The following is a 21,233-nucleotide window of genomic DNA, read 5'->3' on the forward strand; positions in this document are numbered from 1 at the left end:
AAAGAACATCAACACAGAAATCGAAAAGACCTGGATTCTACTCGTGGTGCCTGCTGACTCAGTATCCACAACAGTAAAATGACTATTGGCTAGATGAGCTAAAGTTCCTCCCAACTATATCATTCTAAAGTGCCTCCCATTCTATATCAGCTTATGGGGAAAGGAGAAAAATGTGATAAAAGTATAGAGCTAAGGAAGGAAAGATTAAACTGCCAGCATATGTATTCCAAATCCAGGAGTAGCTAAAAAAGCAAACACTCAAAGAACATCAACTCATGAATGGTGCGTAAGAAGAGTGCTCATCTATCCTTGATTTTAATTCTAAAAGTTTCTTATTGGTTCACTTGCCTTAATCACAAGTGAAAATATTAACTAAGCTTAACTGTCTTTCAACAAATAAGCAAGTGTTTGAGTATGGCAAACATATTACACGAGTTACAGTGTCTCTTGCTCCTGAGGCTTACTCTGTAGTTAAGCAACAAAAGCAGTAACAGTGTAAGTGCCCTGCTTAAAAGGGGAAAAGAAAGTAACATCTGAGCACAAACAGGTGTCACATATTCTCACTTAAATCTCACCACAAGCCTCCATTTGGAAGACAAGAAATGTGAGCCTCAGAAAAGTTAATTGTTCAAGTTCACCACGAAAGTAAAATGGCAAAGCCTAAATTCAAACCTAAGTTATTTTGACCACAACATTCAGGTCCCTTACATTATATGATTGCTTCCCAAGTTCAGAAAAGGGAGAGGTCAAAATTAGAGATGTCAAGCAAGGCAAACTGAAAGTCTGACTTCAGCAGAATCTTGATCTGCCTAGATGGAAAACAGTCATTCTAGCTATAAGCAAAGAATCAGCAGAGTTGGGTAAGAATCAGTAGAGTTGAGAATAAAATGGAAAGGGAGAAAGGAGAGAAACAAATTGTGGCAGTGGAAACTAGAAAGGAAGTTACAAATAATCCAGCCATGGGTTTAGTGCCTGGCACACTTATAGAGATTCAATAAACATTAAATCAATGAAAAACGATAAAGGTGGTAAAAATATAGACATAAAAAGCATTTTAAAGCAGGTGACCCAAGTGTAAGCAATTGTGTGATATTAACAATAGAGAATCAGTCATCTTTGATTTCTTCTTTCTCTGTATCCTTGTCCTCTCATTTTTCCAAATCTAATATTGTAATGGTTTATAAATTCTCCCTGTATAATCACCATCAAACTTGCAAACCAGTTTCTTCAGGCTTTTATTACCTCTCATGTAGACCACCTCAATAACCTCCTCCTCACTGGCCTTTCTGACTGACCTCTGTCATCTCCAAAGTACTGTATACAGCAACCAGAATAATCTTCCAAAGGCACAGACTGGGTAACACTCTACCTACTATTTCCTTGGTGTCCCACTAAACACTTGGACACCTACCATATTGGAAAGCAATTTAGAAAATGACATCGCTTCCTGGTTCAAATCCTGGCTCTGCTACTTACTGTGTGACATTGGACAAATTTCAAATAACTTGACTTCTTTTGAACCTGCTTCCTCATTTGTAAAACAGGAATAATACCTTTCTCACAGAGTGGTAGTGAGAATATATGTAATAAACTTTGGCCAGAGCCCAATAGATACAGCTCAGTAAGTAACAGTTATTATTCCTCAAACAATTCCTACACTTTCTCATACCTAGATCAGTGCTGAGATTTATTTTTTTTCTTTCACTTTCACCACCTGCCAAAACCCTATCCACCTATCCATCCTCTGAGCCTATTCCAAGTGCTACCTCCTTCATAGAGCTTTTGCAGACTCCCAGAACCAGCACATCATCGTCTCTCCCTGCTCTGTACTTTCACATGTTATTCACAGGAAATGGAAGCATAGATGCTAAGAAACCTGGATCTGGAGTCAGAGAAACTTGAATATGAATCCTGGCTCAACCACACATATTTACTAAGCAGACTTAAGCAAGTTAAAGTTTGTTAATGATTCTGAGTCACTCGTTTTTTTATAACCAAGTCTGGAGCACAGGAAATTTCACAAGTAAAACAAGAGTGGAGGAAGGAAGATAATAATATTAGAGACTAGTAGATTTGTTGCAAGATAATAGGAAAAGTACTGTAGTACAATAGTTGGCACTCAATAAACAGTAGCTATTATTAGCTCAGTTATTAAATTCTAAACCATAATTATGATATACTTGGTCTTGACAGCCCACAGGTAGAAGACAGCATGACTGAGCAGAAAATAAATTCCTAATTCAAACAGTTGAATTTGAATTTAAAAACCGGAACATAGCAATTACTGTAAAGCAAGCAACCCAATGTATTTGAATTTAGTATATGTAAATTTCTTAAAATTAACAAAATTATAATATTCCTAATAATATATATTGTAGGACCTTGTATAAGTTGACTTTTGAATCCATTTTTAAAAAGGTAAAGCATTAAGTCAAATTAAGAGAGCATAGGTAAAAGCTGCCTAACAGTGCCTGGCAATGGAAAATGCTTAACTGCTTAATAAATACAAGCTACCCCCCACCCATCTCTGTGTCCTTCAGAGTGGTTAACACTCACCAGACGCACAATATATGTTTATTACCAGAATACAACTCTGTCCTTGGAAGACATGCCTGCCTCTGATATAAGAATAGAATCATTCTGCACTCCTTGAGTTCCACCACATGGGAAGGATCACAGGCAAGGACCAGGGACTGTTCCACAAAACGGAAAGACTGTATATAGACAACCAAGAGCATCCACACACAGAAGCGTATTTTAAAATCCAGGCATGGCATGGTGGCTCATATCTGTAATTCCAGCACTTTGTGAGGCCAAGGCAGGAGGATTGCTTCAGGTCAGGAATTTGAGACTAGATTGGGCAATGTAGCAAGATGCTGTCTCTCAAAAAAAAAATTTTTTTTTAAATTAGTGAGGCTTGATAGCACACACTTACAGTCCTAGCTATTCAAGAGGCTGATGCAGGAGGATCACTTGAGCCCAGGAGTTCAAGGCTACAATAAGCTATGATCACACCACTACACTCCAGCCTGAGCAACAGAGCACCCTATCTCTAAAAAAATAAAAATAAAAATAAAACTTCAAATAAAAGTGTGGAGCATATTATCCTGTAAAAGTCTTTAAATCACAGACCTCATCCAGTTAAGCAAGTCTATAGGAGTGCTTTCCAAAATACGCCAGGCTTGAGAAGCAACAAAATTAGAAAATTAAAAAGACGTAAACTTCACTGAAATGTACACTTAAAATTAGTAAAAATAGCAAATCTTATGTTATATATTTTACCACAATAAAAAAAAGTTTTTAACATGACATAAACATGTAGCAAAGTGCAATTTAAATCTGGAATGCATGACTATTTAACTTGCACAAGAGCTGAGATACACATAGAACTGAATAATTAGATACTACTACTAATGAACATGAACTCTAAATCAAACAGTAACATTTGTACAGACATCATATATGAGAAAAATTACACTACATTTCCAAGAACCTTCAAACTGACAAGACTATGACCACACACAATGTATAAACTGCCTGTAGTTAAAAAAAAAAAAAAATTATGCTCTTCAGCAATAAAACTGACACACTGATTATCTTTCATCTGAAGATAAAAAAGGTTATACTATCTTTCAGTGAAGAAAATCCATTTATCAATACTTTCCTACTATTATTTACCACATTGATTTAAAGTTAAAAGCTGCAAAAACTTTGTAACCTCTTTCATTTACAAATTGTAGCCAAAGCAATGTTTTTAAATTTATTCATACAGTATAGTCAAATGAGCTCCATCTTTCAAAGTTAGACACTTATTCCAATCATAGTGACAATGCTCAAAACAGCAACTTTAAGCTTAGCCTGGCATAAAAAGGTTATAATCTAACTCCAGGTACCATTTCAGTTTCACTAATCTATTGTTGTCACAGCACTTAGAATATGCTACTATAATTGTTGAAGGGTGTGGCTCCCATTAGATCTTTATCCAATCCACAAATATACAAACAGCAATTACGATATGCAAGACACTGCTAAATTCCTGGGAATCAATGAGGTAGATACAGTCAAAAATACCTTTAAAATATATTTTCCTACACTCTTTCTTCTACACAAGGATTTTTAAATGCCTTACAAAAATGATACTTTATGATCTCCCCAGAGATCAAAAACACTACTATTTATTTCAAAATTTAGGAGGCTGAATGAACACAGGAAAAAGATCATAACTTTCAAACATAATGATTTTAAAGGACTTGGTGTTCTCTCAAAAGGGATCCTGAACAGGTCCATTTTCTTTCTCTGGCTCTAATCTTTATTCTTTTCTTGCTTCCCTTTCAAATTTAACTCAGAAAATCTCCATGTAACATTTACTTCCTTGGTTATAGTCTTATATAAGCATAAGACAAAAATCCAAAAAACAGCATTAACACACACTCAATCCAGCAGACCTTAGAGCTTTGCTGTGCACTCTAGCACAGCGTCCCAGAGGTCAGTCCACACTCACTTGGAATAGTTTTCTCCGGTCTCATCTTTCTTCGCTTCTGTCTCACCCTCTGTTTTTGTGCCTTTATTTGTTTCATCCAACCAATCTGAGACATGTTTAAGAGCACATTCAACAGTAGATACCATATTCTGAACAGCTTCCAGTTCCTCTGGAGATGGATAGATTGTTGAATGTTTCACCATAACATGGCGATCATCATTAGCAAAAGATCGAATAGATCTCTGTTAAGAAGAATGAAAACAATTACTTCAACAAAAGAAACATCACCTGAAAAGGATAATATACAACTATATCTTTAGCCAATCCATAGCACTGATTGTCTACTGTGAAAGAGTTAATACTGAAACAAGAAAAAACTGCTCAAGAGTGGGAAGTAAAACCGCATTCTATTGAACTCCTCTCCTCACCAGAAAACAAGAGATCTTCCACTCATGTTTTGGTAAGGTTCACCTCAGTCACTCTTGGCATTATTTATAAATAATGTTATCTTGGCCAGGCACGGTGGCACATGCCTGTAATCCCAGCACTTTGGGAGACTGAGGTGGGCAGATCACTTGAGGTCAGAAGTTTGAGACCAGCTGGGCCGACGTGGTAAAACCCCGTCTCTACTAAAAATACAAAATTAGCCAGGTGTCATGGCATGCACCTATAGTCCCGGCTACTGAGGAGGCAGAGGTTGCAGTGAGCTGAGATCACGCCACCACACTCCAGCCTGGGCAACAGAGTGAACTCTGTTTCTAAAATAAATGAATAAAGTTATCTTTTAGCTGAACTGACATATCCTGAATAATACTTCAAAAAATGTCATCCACATCATGCATCATCTACAAGAATTAGATACTTCTTAGCTTCAACAGAGTCCCAGAAATGCAGGATGGTGAGTGACTCATAAACTGCCAAAGACTTCTAACCTTTCCAAACTGCCAAAGACTTCTAACCTTAAAAAAATTAAGATTTCAGGGCTGAGCATGGTGGCTCATGCCTATAATCCAGCACTTTGGGAGGCTGAGGTGGGAGGACTGCTTGAAGGCCAGAAGTTGGAGACCAGCCTGGCTAGTAATGTAGCAAGATACAATCTCTCCAAAACATAAAAAAAATTAGCTGGACATGGTAGCTGGCACCTACAGTCCTAGCTACTCAGGAGGCTGAGGCAAGAGGATCCCTAGAGCCCAGGAGTTCAAGGTTAAGTGAGCTACCACTGTGGCACTGCACTCTGACCTGGGCAACAGAGTAAGACTCATATCTCTATTTAAATTTTAGAATGTGGGATTTCACAATATAGAATAATACAAAATAAAAAGTTATCTGTGAACACTATAAGAAAACTATTTAAAAAACATTAAAATAATGTTCACTATTTGACATTCAAATCTTTGGTGCAAGGCTTTAATTTTTTAAATAGATTAGTGGGACACATTCCAAATGCAGAGTGGGAAAAATACACACTGCAAAATGACAAGCTAACTTTCAAATATATTATATTCTCAATCAAAATCTCCTCAGGATTGATTTACTTAAACCGCAACAAAAATCATTTTAAAGCTCATTTGGGGAAAAACATAAATGAGAGTATCAAGAAATACTCTACAAAGATGGATGGGTGGTACCATGAACTAAAATGAAATATAAAATCAGTGGAACAGACCAGCACCCAGAAAATGAAGGAATTTCATGAAAATTTAACAGAGTAGATTCTATACACTCATGAGTCACACATGCAAAAACCTTTAAATTTTTCCAAATTTACAAATATCACGAAGACACTTATACCAATACACAGCAAAATGAACAAGGATAACTTATTGAGTTTTCCATAAAGCCTAAAATATTCTATTTAAAAGCTGGTTATACTGTCTTTACTTACATGAAATTATGTGTTAGTACATGGTAAATATTTTGTTTTGAAGTCCATCGCAAACTAAAACATTCTCAATGTTTATGAACAGTCTTGTCTCTTTTGTTCTTGTCTGAATATCTATGTTTAAAAATCACATTATTTTTGGATAACAGTAAATTAACACTATAGTGTCACTGTCCTCTATAAAGCAAAAAAAACTTTGGTCGAAAAGGTAATCATTTGAAAACCTCTATCATTATATAAAAACAGAGCTAAAACAGATTATAAAGCTTTTCTTTTTCTCAATAAAAATCACCTGTTGGCCGGGCGCGGTGGCTCAAGCCTGTAATCCCAGCACTTTGGGAGGCCGAGACGGGCGGATCACGAGGTCAGGAGATCGAGACCATCCTGGCTAACACAGTGAAACCTCGTCTCTACTAAAAATACAAAAAACTAGACAGGCGAGGCGGCGGGCACCTGTAGTCCCAGCTACTCGGGAGGCTGAGGCAGGAGAATGGCGTGAACCTGGGAGGCAGAGCTTGCAGTGAGCTGAGATCCGGCCACTGTACTCCAGCCCGGGCGACAGAGCCAGACTCCGTCTCAAAAAAAAAAAAAAAAAAAAAAAATCACCTGTCCAGATGTTTTTCCTGCTCAATGTCTACAACCAGTTTTCCAACTGGTGCAGTTTGCCACAAAGAAACAAATTTTTTAAACATTTAGTGAGACATATTCATATAACCCAAAATAAGTACTAGAGAACAAAAGAGTTGGACATGCTAGGCTGTTAGCTAGGCTTATGTACTTGCTAAATTACCTGGTCCTGCACACTGGCCACACCTGAGCAAAACTGCATACTGCTACATTACATAAACATTTGTCATTTAACACACAAATAACACTGCCAGTGTTAAATCTAAAAATGTGACATCTAATATTCTACTGGATGTGACAGGATAAGCATTATGATACAACAGTAGACAGGCCGGGCATGGTGGCCCACGCCTGTAATCCCAGCACTTTGGGAGGGCAAGGCAGGCAGATCACCTGAGGTCAGGAATTTGAGACCAGTCTGACCAACACGAAGAAACTTTGTCTCTAGTAAAAATATAAATTTAGCCAGGCGTGGTGGTGCATGCCTGTAATCCCAGCTACTTGGGAGGCTGAGGCAGGAGAATCGCTTGAACCCAGGAGGCAGAAGTTGCAGTGAGCTGAGATCACGCCATTGTACTCCAGCCTGTGCAACAAGAGCAAAACTTCATCTCAAAAACAAAAACAAAAACAAAACCGTGACAGGAAAAACTGAAGAAATGCAGAGAAATCTTACTTACTCAAATAAGCGCTAAACTACAGATTTTCTTTGAGTATTAAAAAAATAAATCAGACTGGGCACAGTGGCTCACACCTGTAATCCCAACACTTTGGGAGGCCGAGGAGGATGGATCATCAGAGGTCAAGGAGTTGGCCAACATGGTGAAACCCCATCTCTACTAAAAAAAACAAAAATCAGCCAGGTGTGGTAGCGCACACATGGAATCCCAGCTACTCAGGAAGCTGAGGAAGGACAATCACTTGAACCTGGGAGGCAGAGAATGCAGTGAGCCGAGATCGTGCCATTGCACTCCAGCCTGGGCAACAGAGTGAGACTCCCTTTCTTAAAAAAAAAAAAAAAAAAGACAAAACATTTTATCAGAAGAACTATGCAGAAAGAGAAAATTCTCATTGCAATCTGAGATCTAAAAGGCAAGTAATAAGAGAAACCAGAAAATACTCATCAATTAAATTATATAAAAACACAAAATTTATACAACAGAAAATCTAAGCTGAATTTAAAAAGAATAAACTAAGGAAGACATCTTCATCCACTCTGACAAATAATAAAGCATTTCTTTTAGTTGTTAAGAATATCAAGATAATAAGAAATGAGCGGAATGAGAGCTAAAATAATTCACATGGTAAGCTACAAAAGAATCAGTGTGGTTTTTTCACATTTCACCACATAACTAAATGACAGGGAAAATCCCAAGTTAACATTTGTTCCCACCATCTAGATCTAAAATATCAGAATTTCTTCTCCAAGGAGTCAGCTGATTAAGTTATAATCCTTGGCACAAATATTTTTAAAAGCAAGTAACATTTAAAAAAAAACACCAACAGGCTGGGCATGGTGCCTCATGCCTATAATCCCAGCACTTTGGAAGGCTAAGGCAGCAGCAGGACTCCTTGAGCCAAGGCGTTCCAGACCAGCGTGGGCAACAAAGCAAAACCCTGTCTCTACAAAAAATTTAAACATTTGCCAGATGTGGTGGCATGCACCTATAAGGCCCAGCTACTTGGGAGGCTTAAAGAAAGAAGATACTTGGGAGCCCAAAGAGTTGGAGTTGCAGTGAGCTATGATCATGTCACTGCACTCCAGCCTGCACGATACAGCAAGACCTTGTCTCAAAAAAAAAAAAAAAAATCAAAAATCAAAAAACATAATCACCAACAGACCAGCTAAACAACATATTCCAAACATACTGGTGATTAACATTTTCTGCTTTTTCTCTCATTTGTAATGTGTTTTTAAAATCTTGGCCAGGCACGGTGGCTGATGCCTGTAGTAATCCCAGCACTTTGGGAGGCTGAGGCAGGTGGATCACCTGGGGTCAGTTCGAGACCAACCTGGTCAACATGGCGAAACCCCGTCTCTACTAAAAATACAAAAAATTAGCTGGGCATGGTGGCAGGCACCTGTAATCCCAGCTACTTAGGAGTCTAAGGCGGGGATAATCGTTTGAATTTGGGAGATGGAGGTTGCAGTGAGCCGAGATCACGCCATTGCACTCTAGCCTGGGTGACAGGGTGAGACTCCGTCTTAAAAAAAAAAAAAAAGAAAGAAAAAAAGAAACCTTTTCTCACTTATACTTAGGAGAAAAAAATTCACATAACACCCTCCAGAACTCATATTATGAGGGTTTTTTTTTAGTATTACTTAGTATTACTAAGGGGAAAAAAAAATCAGCACATTTTACCAATTAAAAGCCTAGGCACCAGAGATTATGACCTCATCTAACATCACAAATTCAATTTAGGTGTGAACTCTTTACAAAAAGCAAGGTTTCTTTGATTCTCAATTCAGTGCACCTACTATACTCAGCACTTGACCCTATTATTTGACAAGTATGTGAAAGAGGTGGCTTTTTCAGTTAAACATTCACACATATTACAAACTTCTACATCATTCATATCACTAACTAAAGGACTGGTTCAGAATTTTTAATTTCCACAAGAAAAAAACTGAACTTAAAAACTTAGCTATTTGTATCAGTTTGCTAATGCCAGTTTTATTAGAAAATATTATTTATGAGCATTTCCTCCTTTAATAATTCATGGTCTACAGGCTCACGGGGCCCTACCTTGCGGTTTACAGGGCTTGTAATAAATCTGAATTCATTCGCTTTGAATAGTAGAGTGCCATCTTTATATGATACACTAAAGCCAAAAATTAATACCATTGTTTTTCATTTGCCCTCACCGTTAACATTTCCAATTTTAAATTACTAGAGTCTTTTGCAACTAAATTATGAAAATATCCACAATAACCTACCATGGTTTTCTATAGTATTTTAGCTTCTTTTTCCGATCTTTTCCCCTCTTTCTTGTCGTCTTCACTAGACACTGTTTTGTGTAACAATACCTCCTCATAAGCCTGAGTCCCCTGACAGCTCAGTGTCAATATAGCAAATATGTTTGAAGGCTTGTTCTCTCGAACACACCTGCAAGAGAAGAGGAAAACAACTTCAAAAATGCTTATTTACTATTAGCTTCCAATCTGAGTGTGCAGCCCATAAACATGTTCCTGATAAAAAAGAAAGAAACTCAATAGAGGAAAATTCCCTCCGTTTGAACAAAAAGCTAACACATATTTGAAGGTCTGGGCCCAGGACCCTAGGTGATATGGCCAGAAAAGCAAGCCTCCTATAGCTACAATGTGGCAGATGGCTGACTTGTACTCAATGAGATAAATACATCTGCAAAGAAATTCAGTCAAAAAGCACCACCTGAAAGAGTAACACTACTACTGATGGCAACAATGTTGCAATTAACCATCAGATTTTCAATTAGAAATTGGCATTGCTCAGATCCATCTGAAAATTCAGTAAAGACACCTGAAAATACACCACCACCAATGATTACTCCATGATGCTTTTACAGTGGATACTGCCGTTAAAGAGTACATGTTGGCACAATGTTCTTTAATTTTTTTTCAGTCTAAAATTCAGCATGCTTTTTTGGCTCTAATCCCTAACTCCCAAAAGACCCTATTTATCCCTGGGCCTGTATGCACTGCTATGCCAGACTCCTGAATATTCACTAGATCCTGACTTCATTACCCCTGGATGTCTCTCACCAGAATTCCACCGCATTATTTCTATCCAGAGGCCTAATCATTGTTATCTATTTTGTTCCACTTTTATGAGATTTTATTCCAGACAGAGTAAAAGTAAACTTTTCTGAGCACGGATGAAATACCTTATTATAAACTCAGCTACAAGAATAGGAGAAAAAAATTTATTAAAAAAAAAAAGCAGAGCTAACATCGAAATATAGCACACGCTTTAACTATGTGGCTATAAGATGACATAATTTACATACCATATATCAGATAAATTCACAAAAAAAAAACTTTCTTTTCATTTAAATATCTTTCCTTTAAACTAACTGTCCTTTAATAAGGAAACACCCTATTGTCAGTAACAGTTTCTTAATATTATCAGTTAGGCCAAGTGAGGTGACTCATGCCTGTAATCCCAGTGTTTTGGGAGGCCAAGATGGGAGGATTGTTTGAAGCCAGAAGTTCAAGACCAGACTGGGCAACAAAGCGAGACCCTCTCTCTTTAAAAAAATAATGATACTATTTAACAGAACAGGTTCTAATAAATGGGACTTACTTTATTATTACTCACATCACATTAAAGAAGGAATGCACAGGCCAGGCGCGGTGGCTCAAGCCTGTAATCCCAGCACTTTGGGAGGCCGAGACGGGCGGATCACGAGGTCAGGTGATCGAGACCATCCTGGGTAACACAGTGAAACCCCGTCTCTACTGAAAAATACAAAACACTAGCCGGGCGAGGTGGCGGGCGCCTGTAGTCCCAGCTACTCGGGAGGCTGAGGCAAGAGAATGGCGTGAACCCGGGAGGCGGAGCTTGCAGTGAGCTGAGATCCGGCCACTGCACTCCAGCCTGGGCAACAGAGCGAGACTCCGTCTCAAAAAAAAAAAAAAAAAAAGGAATGCACAAGTGCTGCAATTCATGAGATCCTTTTGGACAAAAACAGGGATTAAAATATGATCCCATAAGAGATAGCTCAAAAATGCTCTGTCTAAATAACATAATACTAAATATAATACTAAAATTATACCTTTCATATAAAGACCTTACTATATAACTAAAGTCTTCAGCATCTCCCATTCCCAATCCTACTCCATTGTAAGGGATTCGGCTATTCACTATTTAGCTGTGAATCCAGCAGCCAAAAAGGATTGCTATGTGTTCAGTCAATAACTGAAAGAAAGTACACAAGCTTTCTTTGTATAAGTGAAGCCAGTTCTAGACCATCCTGGCTAATAGAGTGAAACTAACAATACAAAAACTAAAAATACAAAAAAATTAGCCGGGTGTGGTGGCGGGCCCCTGTAGTCCCAGCTACTCGGGAGGCTGAGGCAGGAGAATGGCGTGAACCTGGGAGGCGGAGCTTGCAGTCAACCAAGATCACACCACTACACTCCAGCCTGGGTGACAGAGCAAGACTCTGTCTCAAAAAAAAAAAAAAAGTGGAGCCAGCCAGGCATGGGGGCTCATGCCTGTAATCCCAACACTTTGGGGGCTGAGGCCAGGAGGATCACTTGAACCTAGGAGTTCAAGAGCAGCCTGGGCAAAGCAGTGAGACCCCAACTCTACAAAAAAAATTAACAAGTCAGGTGGGCATAGTGGCACATGCCTGTAGTCCCAGGTGCTGAGGAAGCTGAGGTGGAAGGATCACTTGAGCCCAGTAGGGTGAGGCCACAGTGAGCCATGAACACGCCACTGCACTCCAGCCTGAGCAACAGAGCAAGACCCTGGTCTCAAAATAATTGAACAGATTGAAGCAAGAAAAGGAAGAACAATACTATGTGAAACAGCGTCAGATGTAGTGGAAAAATCATGGATCACCAATAAAAAAAGTACAGCACTCCACAGTCATTTAGCATGGAGGGTAACTACCCTAACATCAAGAACCTCTGGGAACTTCAGAGTATGACAGCATAGTGCAATAACTCAGGAAAAAAAAAAAAATTGTATCTCTATTCACTGTAATTTCACTGTATGTTCTATTGGTGCTTTAAAACAAACGTAAAAATCATCTGACCAACTCTACCCTCATTTTACAAATGAAACAGAATCAGCAAACCAGGGACAAGACATGGTCTGGAATCTGAATTATAGACCAATGCTTTTTCCCCACTATTTATCAATCTGATTGAGAAAAAGGCCAAATTTATAATATATCTGGTTTACTCTAAACTGACATGAAGAAACTACAAACTCGCTTTTAAGAGTTTTTCTTTAAAAAAAAAAAAAAAAAAAAAAAAAAGGTCAACTTAGGGGATAAAATTCTGGTCTTAAAATTTTTTAAAAAACTAACTTTGCTAGTTAATAGCTATGTGCCCTTAGAAGCTATGTGACTCAAAGAGTCACTTAATTTCCTTGGGTCTCTGTTTCCTTTCTCAACAAAATGAGAAATAATTCCACTATTAATTAGGAGATAACATGTATGTAGCTCAGACACTTCTACTTGGCACTGTTCTAAGACTTTTCATATATTAACTCAAGTCTCCCAACAATCTCAATTACTGTCTCCAATTAACACATAAGGACACTAAAGCATAAACAGATAACACAACCTAAATAAGACTATAAACAGTAGAGCCAAGATTCATATCTAGACAATCCTCTGTAATATTGTTTTGGCTCTAAAGGACTTACATTTCCTATAGAGGACAAACTTCAGCTATTTCCAAAAAAAAAAAAAAAGTCTATGTGGCCATAGAGCACAGAGGTTTTGGAGTCAAGTATTAGCTTTATCACTTCCCTTATCTGAGTCAGAGTTTTCTCACCCATGAAATGGGGTGACTAGTATCTACTCCAAACTAAATGGACAGGTTATACAAAAAACCTAATAATATCTTACAAATAGTATACACTCAATAAATGGTTTCAGGGGAAAAAACACATCTCAAATTTCCTGTCAAACAAAAACATTTTGTTTATACATCAGATATATGTACATTTCTCTGAAAAACTGAGCCTAGAAAAATATTAACTATGCTCTCCTTAGTAAGAACAGCTTACGCAGAAGGTGGCATTACATATAAAGGAATGTGTGTCACTTTTTAATTGAGCACATTTTTTCAATTAATGGAGATTATTCTTTAGAGCAGCTTTAGGTTTATAGAAAAGTTGAGTGGAAAGTAGAAAGAACTCCGATATACCTCTTCTCCCCACTACCCACCACACATAGTTTCTCCTGTTCTGAACATATTACCTTAATGTGGTACATTTGTTACCACTAATAAACCAATGTTGATACATTATGATTAACTAAAGTTCATAGTTTACATTAGGGTTCACTCTTTGCATTGTACATTCTATGGATTTTTTACAAATGACATGCATTCACCATTACAGTATCATACAAAACAGTTTCAGTTTAATGCCCCTGAAAATCCCCTGTGTTCCACCTATTTGACCCACCTTCCCCACCCCCAAGCCCTTGGTAACCACTAATTTTTACCACAGTCTATAATTCTGCCTTTTCAAGAATGTCATATAGTTGGAATTATATATCATATGTAGTCTTTTGAGACTAGCTTCTTCACTTAGCAATATGCATTTCAGGTTTCTCCATCTTTTCATAGATAGCTCATTTCTTTTCATTGCTGAATAATATTCTGTTGTATGGATATACCACAATTTATCCATTCACCTACTGAAGGACATCTTGACTGATTCCAAATTTTGGCACTTATGAATAAATTCCCAAAAACATTCATGTGCAGGTTTCTGTGTAGACATAAGTTTTCCAAGTTTTTGGGTAAATCTCAAAACTAGGCCAGGCGCGGTGGCTCATGCCTGTTAATCCCAGCACTCTGGGAGGCCGAGGTGGGCAGACTACAAGGTCAGGAGATCGAGGCCATCCTGGCTAACATGGTGAAACCCCGTCTCTACTAAAAAATACAAAAAATTAGCCAGGCATGGTGGTGGGCACCTGTAGTCCCAGCTACTTGAGAGGCTGAGGCAGGAGAATGGCGTGAACCCAGGAGGTGAAGCTTGCAGTGAGCTGAGATTGCACCAATGCAGTCCAGCCTGGGTGACAGAGCGCAACTCCACCTCAAAAAAAATAATAAACATCTGAAAACTAACAAACAACTATGCTATCTATATTCAAACTATGAAACTTAAATATTTAGGGATTTTTTTTTCCCTAAAATACAATGGAGAGAATATAAAAATACCTTCTTTAAAAATCCCAAGTAATGTTTTGTAAACAGTTTGTTATGGAATCCAGTAAATTTACTCTCAAAACAGTAACTGAATAGGAAACCTTCAATTTTGCTAATACTAATACAAGCCACCTCTCTAAAACAAGCTATGTAAAAATAAACAGGCTTTATTTCATTATGAAAGAACCACCACACATCTACTATATTAAATATGGGCAAGAAAAAATTAGAAAAAGACACCTCACTGGCTCTCCAAGAAGATCACTTTAAGATAAATTATGTGAAATTTACAAGTAAATACATACTTACTAATTGCCTATCAATTTGTATGTATATGCCTGGTAGTATGGCAAATACAAAGATGAATCAACTCAGAAGACACTAAGGGGCCAGGCGTGGTGGCTCACACCTGTAATCCTAGCACTTTGGGAGGCCAAGGTGGGTTGACTTGAGGTCAAGAGTTCAAGGCCAGCCTGGTCAATATGGTGAAACCTTGTCTCTACTAAAAATACAAAAATTAACCAAATGTGGTGGCACATACCTGTAATCCCAGCCACTTGGGAGACTGAGGCAGGAGAATCACTTGAACCCAGGAGGCAGAGGTTGCAGTGAGCCAAGATCGTGCCACTGCACTCTACCCTGGGCAACAGAGTGAGACTCCATCTCAAAAAAAAAAAAAAAAAAAGAGCAAATACATAATAAATCCAATACTCTCCCCAAATCCCTTCAAATAAATTCAACTTTCTCTACATGGTGGCATTATTTCTATGCAATACTAATGTGAAAAGAACACTGATTTTCCATATTTTCTTCTGGAAGTTTCCTTTTTATGTTAAAAAAAAAAAAAGGCACATGCAAGAAGGTTAAACCTATCAATTACTAATCAACAGCTAATATAAAATCCTCACCCAGTTCCAAACTCCAGCTATTCCTCCTCACCCAAAAACACCTATAATGGTGGAAAAGCTCTATTCTACCATATCACTTGAAGGCTTGCAATAATGGGCAGAGAACAAAAGGTCTTTTCTCAACTAACGGTATGTACAAAGATGATGTGATGGCTATAATCCAAACCTAAAATATACTGAATGAGCCAGCTAAGTCCAACCCGAATGAGCTTCCTGAATATTGACTGTCAGTGAGCGAAATGGAAAAGCTCTTATTGAATAACCAATCAAAGGAGTAGATAACAGAAAAACACATCTCTTCACTAAAATAAAGTTATTAGCCCTTCCCAATCACTGGCACCTTATGTGACAAAACAACATTCAGCCAGACAGATGACTCACTTGATGAAAGAACTAAAAATTCAATGTATTTCAACAAGTATTTACTGAACACCTGTAATACTCCCGGCACTGTCCTAGGCACTTTGGCTACCAACAGTGAACAAAACAGACAAAAATCTTTGCCCTGGTGGTTTAAGTCCAGAAGAGGGAAATAATCAAAAAATAAGAAAATTAAGCAGTATGTTAGAAGGTGTGAAATGCTTGGAAAAGCAAGGAAGTAGAGAAGGCAACGGAGTAAGCACACACAGATAATACATGGAGGGGGAGTGCAATTTTAAACAGATAGTTAAGGGTTCACTGCAAAGGCGGCACCTAAGCAAAGACTTGATGGGGTGAACAGTTAGCCGTGCAGATAAACTATGAATTGAGGACTTCTGGAGGGGAAAGAGTTAAAGCAGTGGTCCCAACGAAGGGTGTGCCTGCATTAAGTGGAAGAAGAATAATGAGTCCAAAGTGCCTGCAGTGGGGTGGGTTGGAAGACGAGGGCAGAGAGGTCAGAAAGGTGGGGGTGATGGGACCAGACCATATATGGCAGAGGCTGGCAAACTTTTTCTTTAAAGTGCCAGATAGTAAACACATCAAGCTTTTCATGCCATAAGGTCTCTACTACTCAACTCTGCCTTTGTGGTGCAAATGTAGCCATATACAATATGTGAACACATGGGTGTGGCTCTGTTCCAATAAAACTTAACTATGGACACTGACATTTGAATTACATGTAATTTTCACATCAAAAAAGATCAATTTTTATTGATCTTTTTTGATGTGAAAATATAAAAGTATAAAAACCACTCTTAGCTCACTGGTCATACAAAAACAGGCAATGGGCCAAATTTGGTCATGGGTCAGTTTGTCAAGTCCTAATTTAGGGTCCTTCTGGTCACTTTGAAGACTGTAGCTTTTACTCTGAGATGGGGAGCCCTTAAAGGGTTTTCAGCACAGAATGACAACATCTAAGTCATATCTTTAAAAGATCACTATGGTTACTATGTTGAAAACACTGTATAAGAGTGGAAGGAAGGAGGCCACTTAAGGAGGTATAGTGATCTGGATATATTCTGAAGGTAAAAGCCACAGCATTTCCAATAGATTGGATGCGAGACGTGAAGGAACTGGAGGCATCAGGATTGACTTCAAGGTTACTGGCCTGAGCAATTGAGTTAAGGAAGGCACCAGGGAGAGGCAGTTTTGGGAATAGGTCAGAAATTCAGCTTTGGACATGTTGACATTGAATTTGAGGTATTTATTAGACATCCAAGAATTTCCTGGATGGACCTAGTGTTCAGCAGAGAGGTCTGGATTAGGATATAAATTTGGTAGTTTTCAGTAGTTTAGTATGTGAAGGCACAAAATGGCCAAGGGAGTACCAATGAATACATAAAAAGCAAAAGGAGAAGCACAACTATACTCAGAGAAGGAGTAACCTGAGAGATGGGAGGAAAACAAGACTGCTGCTTGGAAAGTCAACTGAAGAAAAATTACAAAGGAGGCAAGATGTCTAAATTAAAACACAAACAAAGGGCTGGGTGGAGTGACACAGGCCTGTAGTCCCAGCTACTCGGGAGGCTGAGGTGGGAGGATCATTCGAGCTCAGAAGTTCAAACCCAGCCTAGCCAATATACAGAGACCCCTGTCTCAATTTTTAAAAAGGGAAGGGGGGATACTGCATAGGAACAGGAATCTTGTTTTAATCCTTGTTTTACTACCATAGATATGTAATAATTCAAGGATATTTACATATTTGGAAGTCTTGTATACTACTATGTAAAGTTGTTTTACTATGTTTTACCATTTACGGGGATTCATCCTCTCCTACACTATACTATTACCATTTCAGCCCATCATTGAGGAAAATTTTACCTTGAGAACATCAGACTCCTCTTCAAAACCTTTGATAACCACTAATTACCTAAGCAACTGGCACTAAACTCAAATATTCAGTGGCATCCAAGGTCCTAACATAATTCTTGTCATTTCTCTCACCACCATAGCTCCAGTCAACACGGGAATAATGACTCTACTACAGAACACCTTGCAGTGTGCTACTGCTAAGCTTGAAGTTAAACGATTCCCTTACCTGGACTGCAGCCACTACACCATCCTGATTTGTCATTGTTCTATTCATCAAATGCCCATCTCAAATCTACCCCTCCATGAAGCCTTACCTAATTCTTTAGTTTATATGATTTCTTCCTCCTTGGAGCCATCCAGTACTTTTTCAGCTTCCTTTATATTTCTGTTACTCAGTTTTAATGATAAGATTTACTATTATCTCCACAGCACCTAGTACATCACCCTGCACTCAGCAGAGGCTCAACAGAATTTGAATTCAACCCTAAAGTTATCCTTCCTTAGAGTGCCATAACCACAGAATCTAAGGAAGTTCCATCCAAAAGGTCACCATCTCTTCCCATTATTTCCACGGCAGTCATCACCACAGTGACTAACAGGGAATTTCTGACTCATCCTCCATAAGCAACAGATTTCATTACTTATTTGACTTATCCATGTTGGATTAATCCCCCAAACCCTCTTCCATTCCTTCAGGACTTTAGTACTGTACTTAGCTCAGTGACACACACTCAGCTTTACTTCTGGCATAAATATTAGAATTTTAATAACTGCAGAGATGACCCTTCTAAAATTCTGGCTCCTCCAGTCCTTGTATTCCTTTCCTCCAATGTTCTCATCTTCTTTCCTATTGTAGACAAACACGCCCCACCAGGACCTATAATCACTAATGCTACCACCTTTCACAGTCCCTCATCCTTTTCATGCCCTCATTTCTGTACTTATCCAACCGAAATTACGTGATCCATCATTTATCATTTACACCAGCAATTGCTCCTGGCAAAACTCTAACCTTGTTAAATCCAACCCTCTTGGCCACACCACACCATTAACCAAGTACCATTAAATATAACTAAGAAAAAAAAAAAGTATCACATAATGATGCTAATTAGTCTTTTTCATAACTGTTAGCCTCAAAAGGCCCAATAATCAATAGTTCTAAAGGGATCTGAAAATGTGAGGTCAAGTTTTTTTTGGCTGTAAGAATGACCAGGTAGGTAACCCTGCCATTTGGTACCCTGGAATGTGAAATATCCTGCAATGTCCAAGATCTGTCCCACCTAAAATGCAAGTAGGAGCCTCAATGAAAAAGTTAAATGTTCATTCACTTCCTCACTCTCCTAATGATTTTCTCACACTTGTCTCTTCAAACATCTATACTACTACCTCCTCACATTCAACAGGTCACCCTGCTTCCTACTTCATGCAAATTGCCAACCTTGCTGCATCATTAGCCTTATATTCTTCCTTCCTGTTGTTATAGATGAACCGTCCCCATTCCTAACTAATGCAAATACCTGAACTCAAACTCTACTAGATCCCACCTCCTTTTGCCTACTTGGGATGTCACTCAGTAATCATCCCCTCTTCTCTCTCTCCTCTCCTGTATCATCAATTTTCCCCATTCTACTGGATCACTTCTATCAGCATTCCCACATGTTGTAATAGCACCCATCTATAAAAATAAAAAGGGAAAAAACATTAAAAACCTTCCTTGATCTCTTGCTTTGCTACAGCTACTAGCCCAATTCTCTGCTCTCATTTTAGAGCACAACTGAGTTTACACTTTGGGTTTTTATTTCCTCTCTTTCCATTGTCTCTTAAATCCACCCCAGTCAGCCTCTCATCCCAATGCACCATTAAAACGGCTCTTGTCAAGGTCCCCTAGGATTTCCATGGTACTTAATGCTGTGAACAATTCTCAGTCCTCCTCTTAGTTGACTTCTCAGCAACAGGTGACACAGTTGACTGTTCCCTACACTTTACTTCCCTTGGCTTCCATCCAAGACCCCACTCTCTTAGTTCTCCTCCTACTTTATAAATTACTCCCTTGTATCCTTTTCTTCTTTATCTCCACAACCTCTAAATGCTGAAGTGCCTCAAGACTCAGCCCTCAGACTTCATCTCTTCTCTTATCTTACCTTCAACATCCCCTTGGCAATGTCATCTAGGTTTGAAACTTTAAATACCATCTATATACTAAGGATCTCCCAAATTCATATGGACCTGAGTTCCAAATTCCCATTCAAATAAATAATCAACACATCCACTTGGATGTTTAATAAGCATCTTAAACCTAATGTGTGAAAGCAAAACAAAAACCACACAACTTTGCTCCTCCTGGTCTTCCCTCCCTCAAGAAAAGGCAACTACTTCATCCCTTCAATTGTTCATGCCAAAAACTTGAAAGTCACTCCTGACTCCTTTCTTCCTCCCACATCTCACAACTGATCCATCATCAAATCCTGTTACCTATACCTTACAACACTATCTAAAATCTGACCACTGGGAAGTCCTAGCTAGAATAATCAGACAAGAGAAAGAAATAAGGGGCATTCAAACTGGAAAGGAAGACACCAAATCCTTAATTGCAGATAATATGATCTCATATTTGCAAAAATCTGAAAACTGCACCAAAAAACTATTAGAACTGATAAACAGATTCAGTAAAGTTGCAGGATACAAAATCAACATACAAAAATCAGTAGCATTTCTATATGCCAACAGCAAACACTCTGAAAGAAATCAAGAAAATAATCCCATTTATAACGGCTTTGAATAAAACTAAATACCTAGGACTAAACTTAACCAAAGTGAAAGATCTCTACAATGAATACTATAAAGTGCCGATGGAAGAAATTGAAGAGGACACAAAAAAACTGAAGAGATATTCTATGTTCATGGATTGGAAGCATCAATATTGTTAAAATGTCCATACCACCCAAAGCGATCTATAGGTTCAATGCAATCTCTATTAAAATACTTATGACACTCTTCACAGAAATAGAAAAAAATAAAATCCTAAAATTTATACAGTACCACAAAAGACCCAGACGAGCCAAAGCTATCATGAGTAAAAAGAACAAAACTGGAGGAATCACATTATCTGACTTCAAATTATACGACAGAGCTGTTGTAACCAAAACAGCATGGTGCTGGCATAAAAACAGACACAAAGACCAATGGAACATAATAGAGAACTCAGAAGTAAATCCATACATCTACAGTAGA

General features: G+C 38.3%; 1 protein-coding gene across 2 annotated transcripts in view; it reads right to left on the reverse strand.

Moving 5' to 3' along the window:
- STRBP (spermatid perinuclear RNA binding protein) overlaps positions 1–21,233 on the reverse strand; it is a 165,512-nt gene that overhangs the window by 68,131 nt on the left and 76,148 nt on the right. For both annotated transcript variants that reach the window (XM_033190522.1, XM_033190512.1), the window contains exons 2-3: positions 9,925–10,093; positions 4,502–4,722 (exon numbers count right to left, since the gene is read on the reverse strand). In XM_033190522.1, coding sequence (XP_033046413.1) covers positions 4,502–4,722; positions 9,925–9,927 — 224 coding nt within the window. In that variant the 5' untranslated portion in view covers positions 9,928–10,093. The remainder of the gene's footprint in view (positions 1–4,501; positions 4,723–9,924; positions 10,094–21,233) is intronic.

The sequence above is a fragment of the Trachypithecus francoisi genome, unplaced genomic scaffold (assembly GCF_009764315.1).
Source record: "Trachypithecus francoisi isolate TF-2019V2 unplaced genomic scaffold, Tfra_2.0 Contig01585, whole genome shotgun sequence".
Classification (NCBI taxonomy): Eukaryota; Metazoa; Chordata; class Mammalia; order Primates; family Cercopithecidae; genus Trachypithecus; species Trachypithecus francoisi.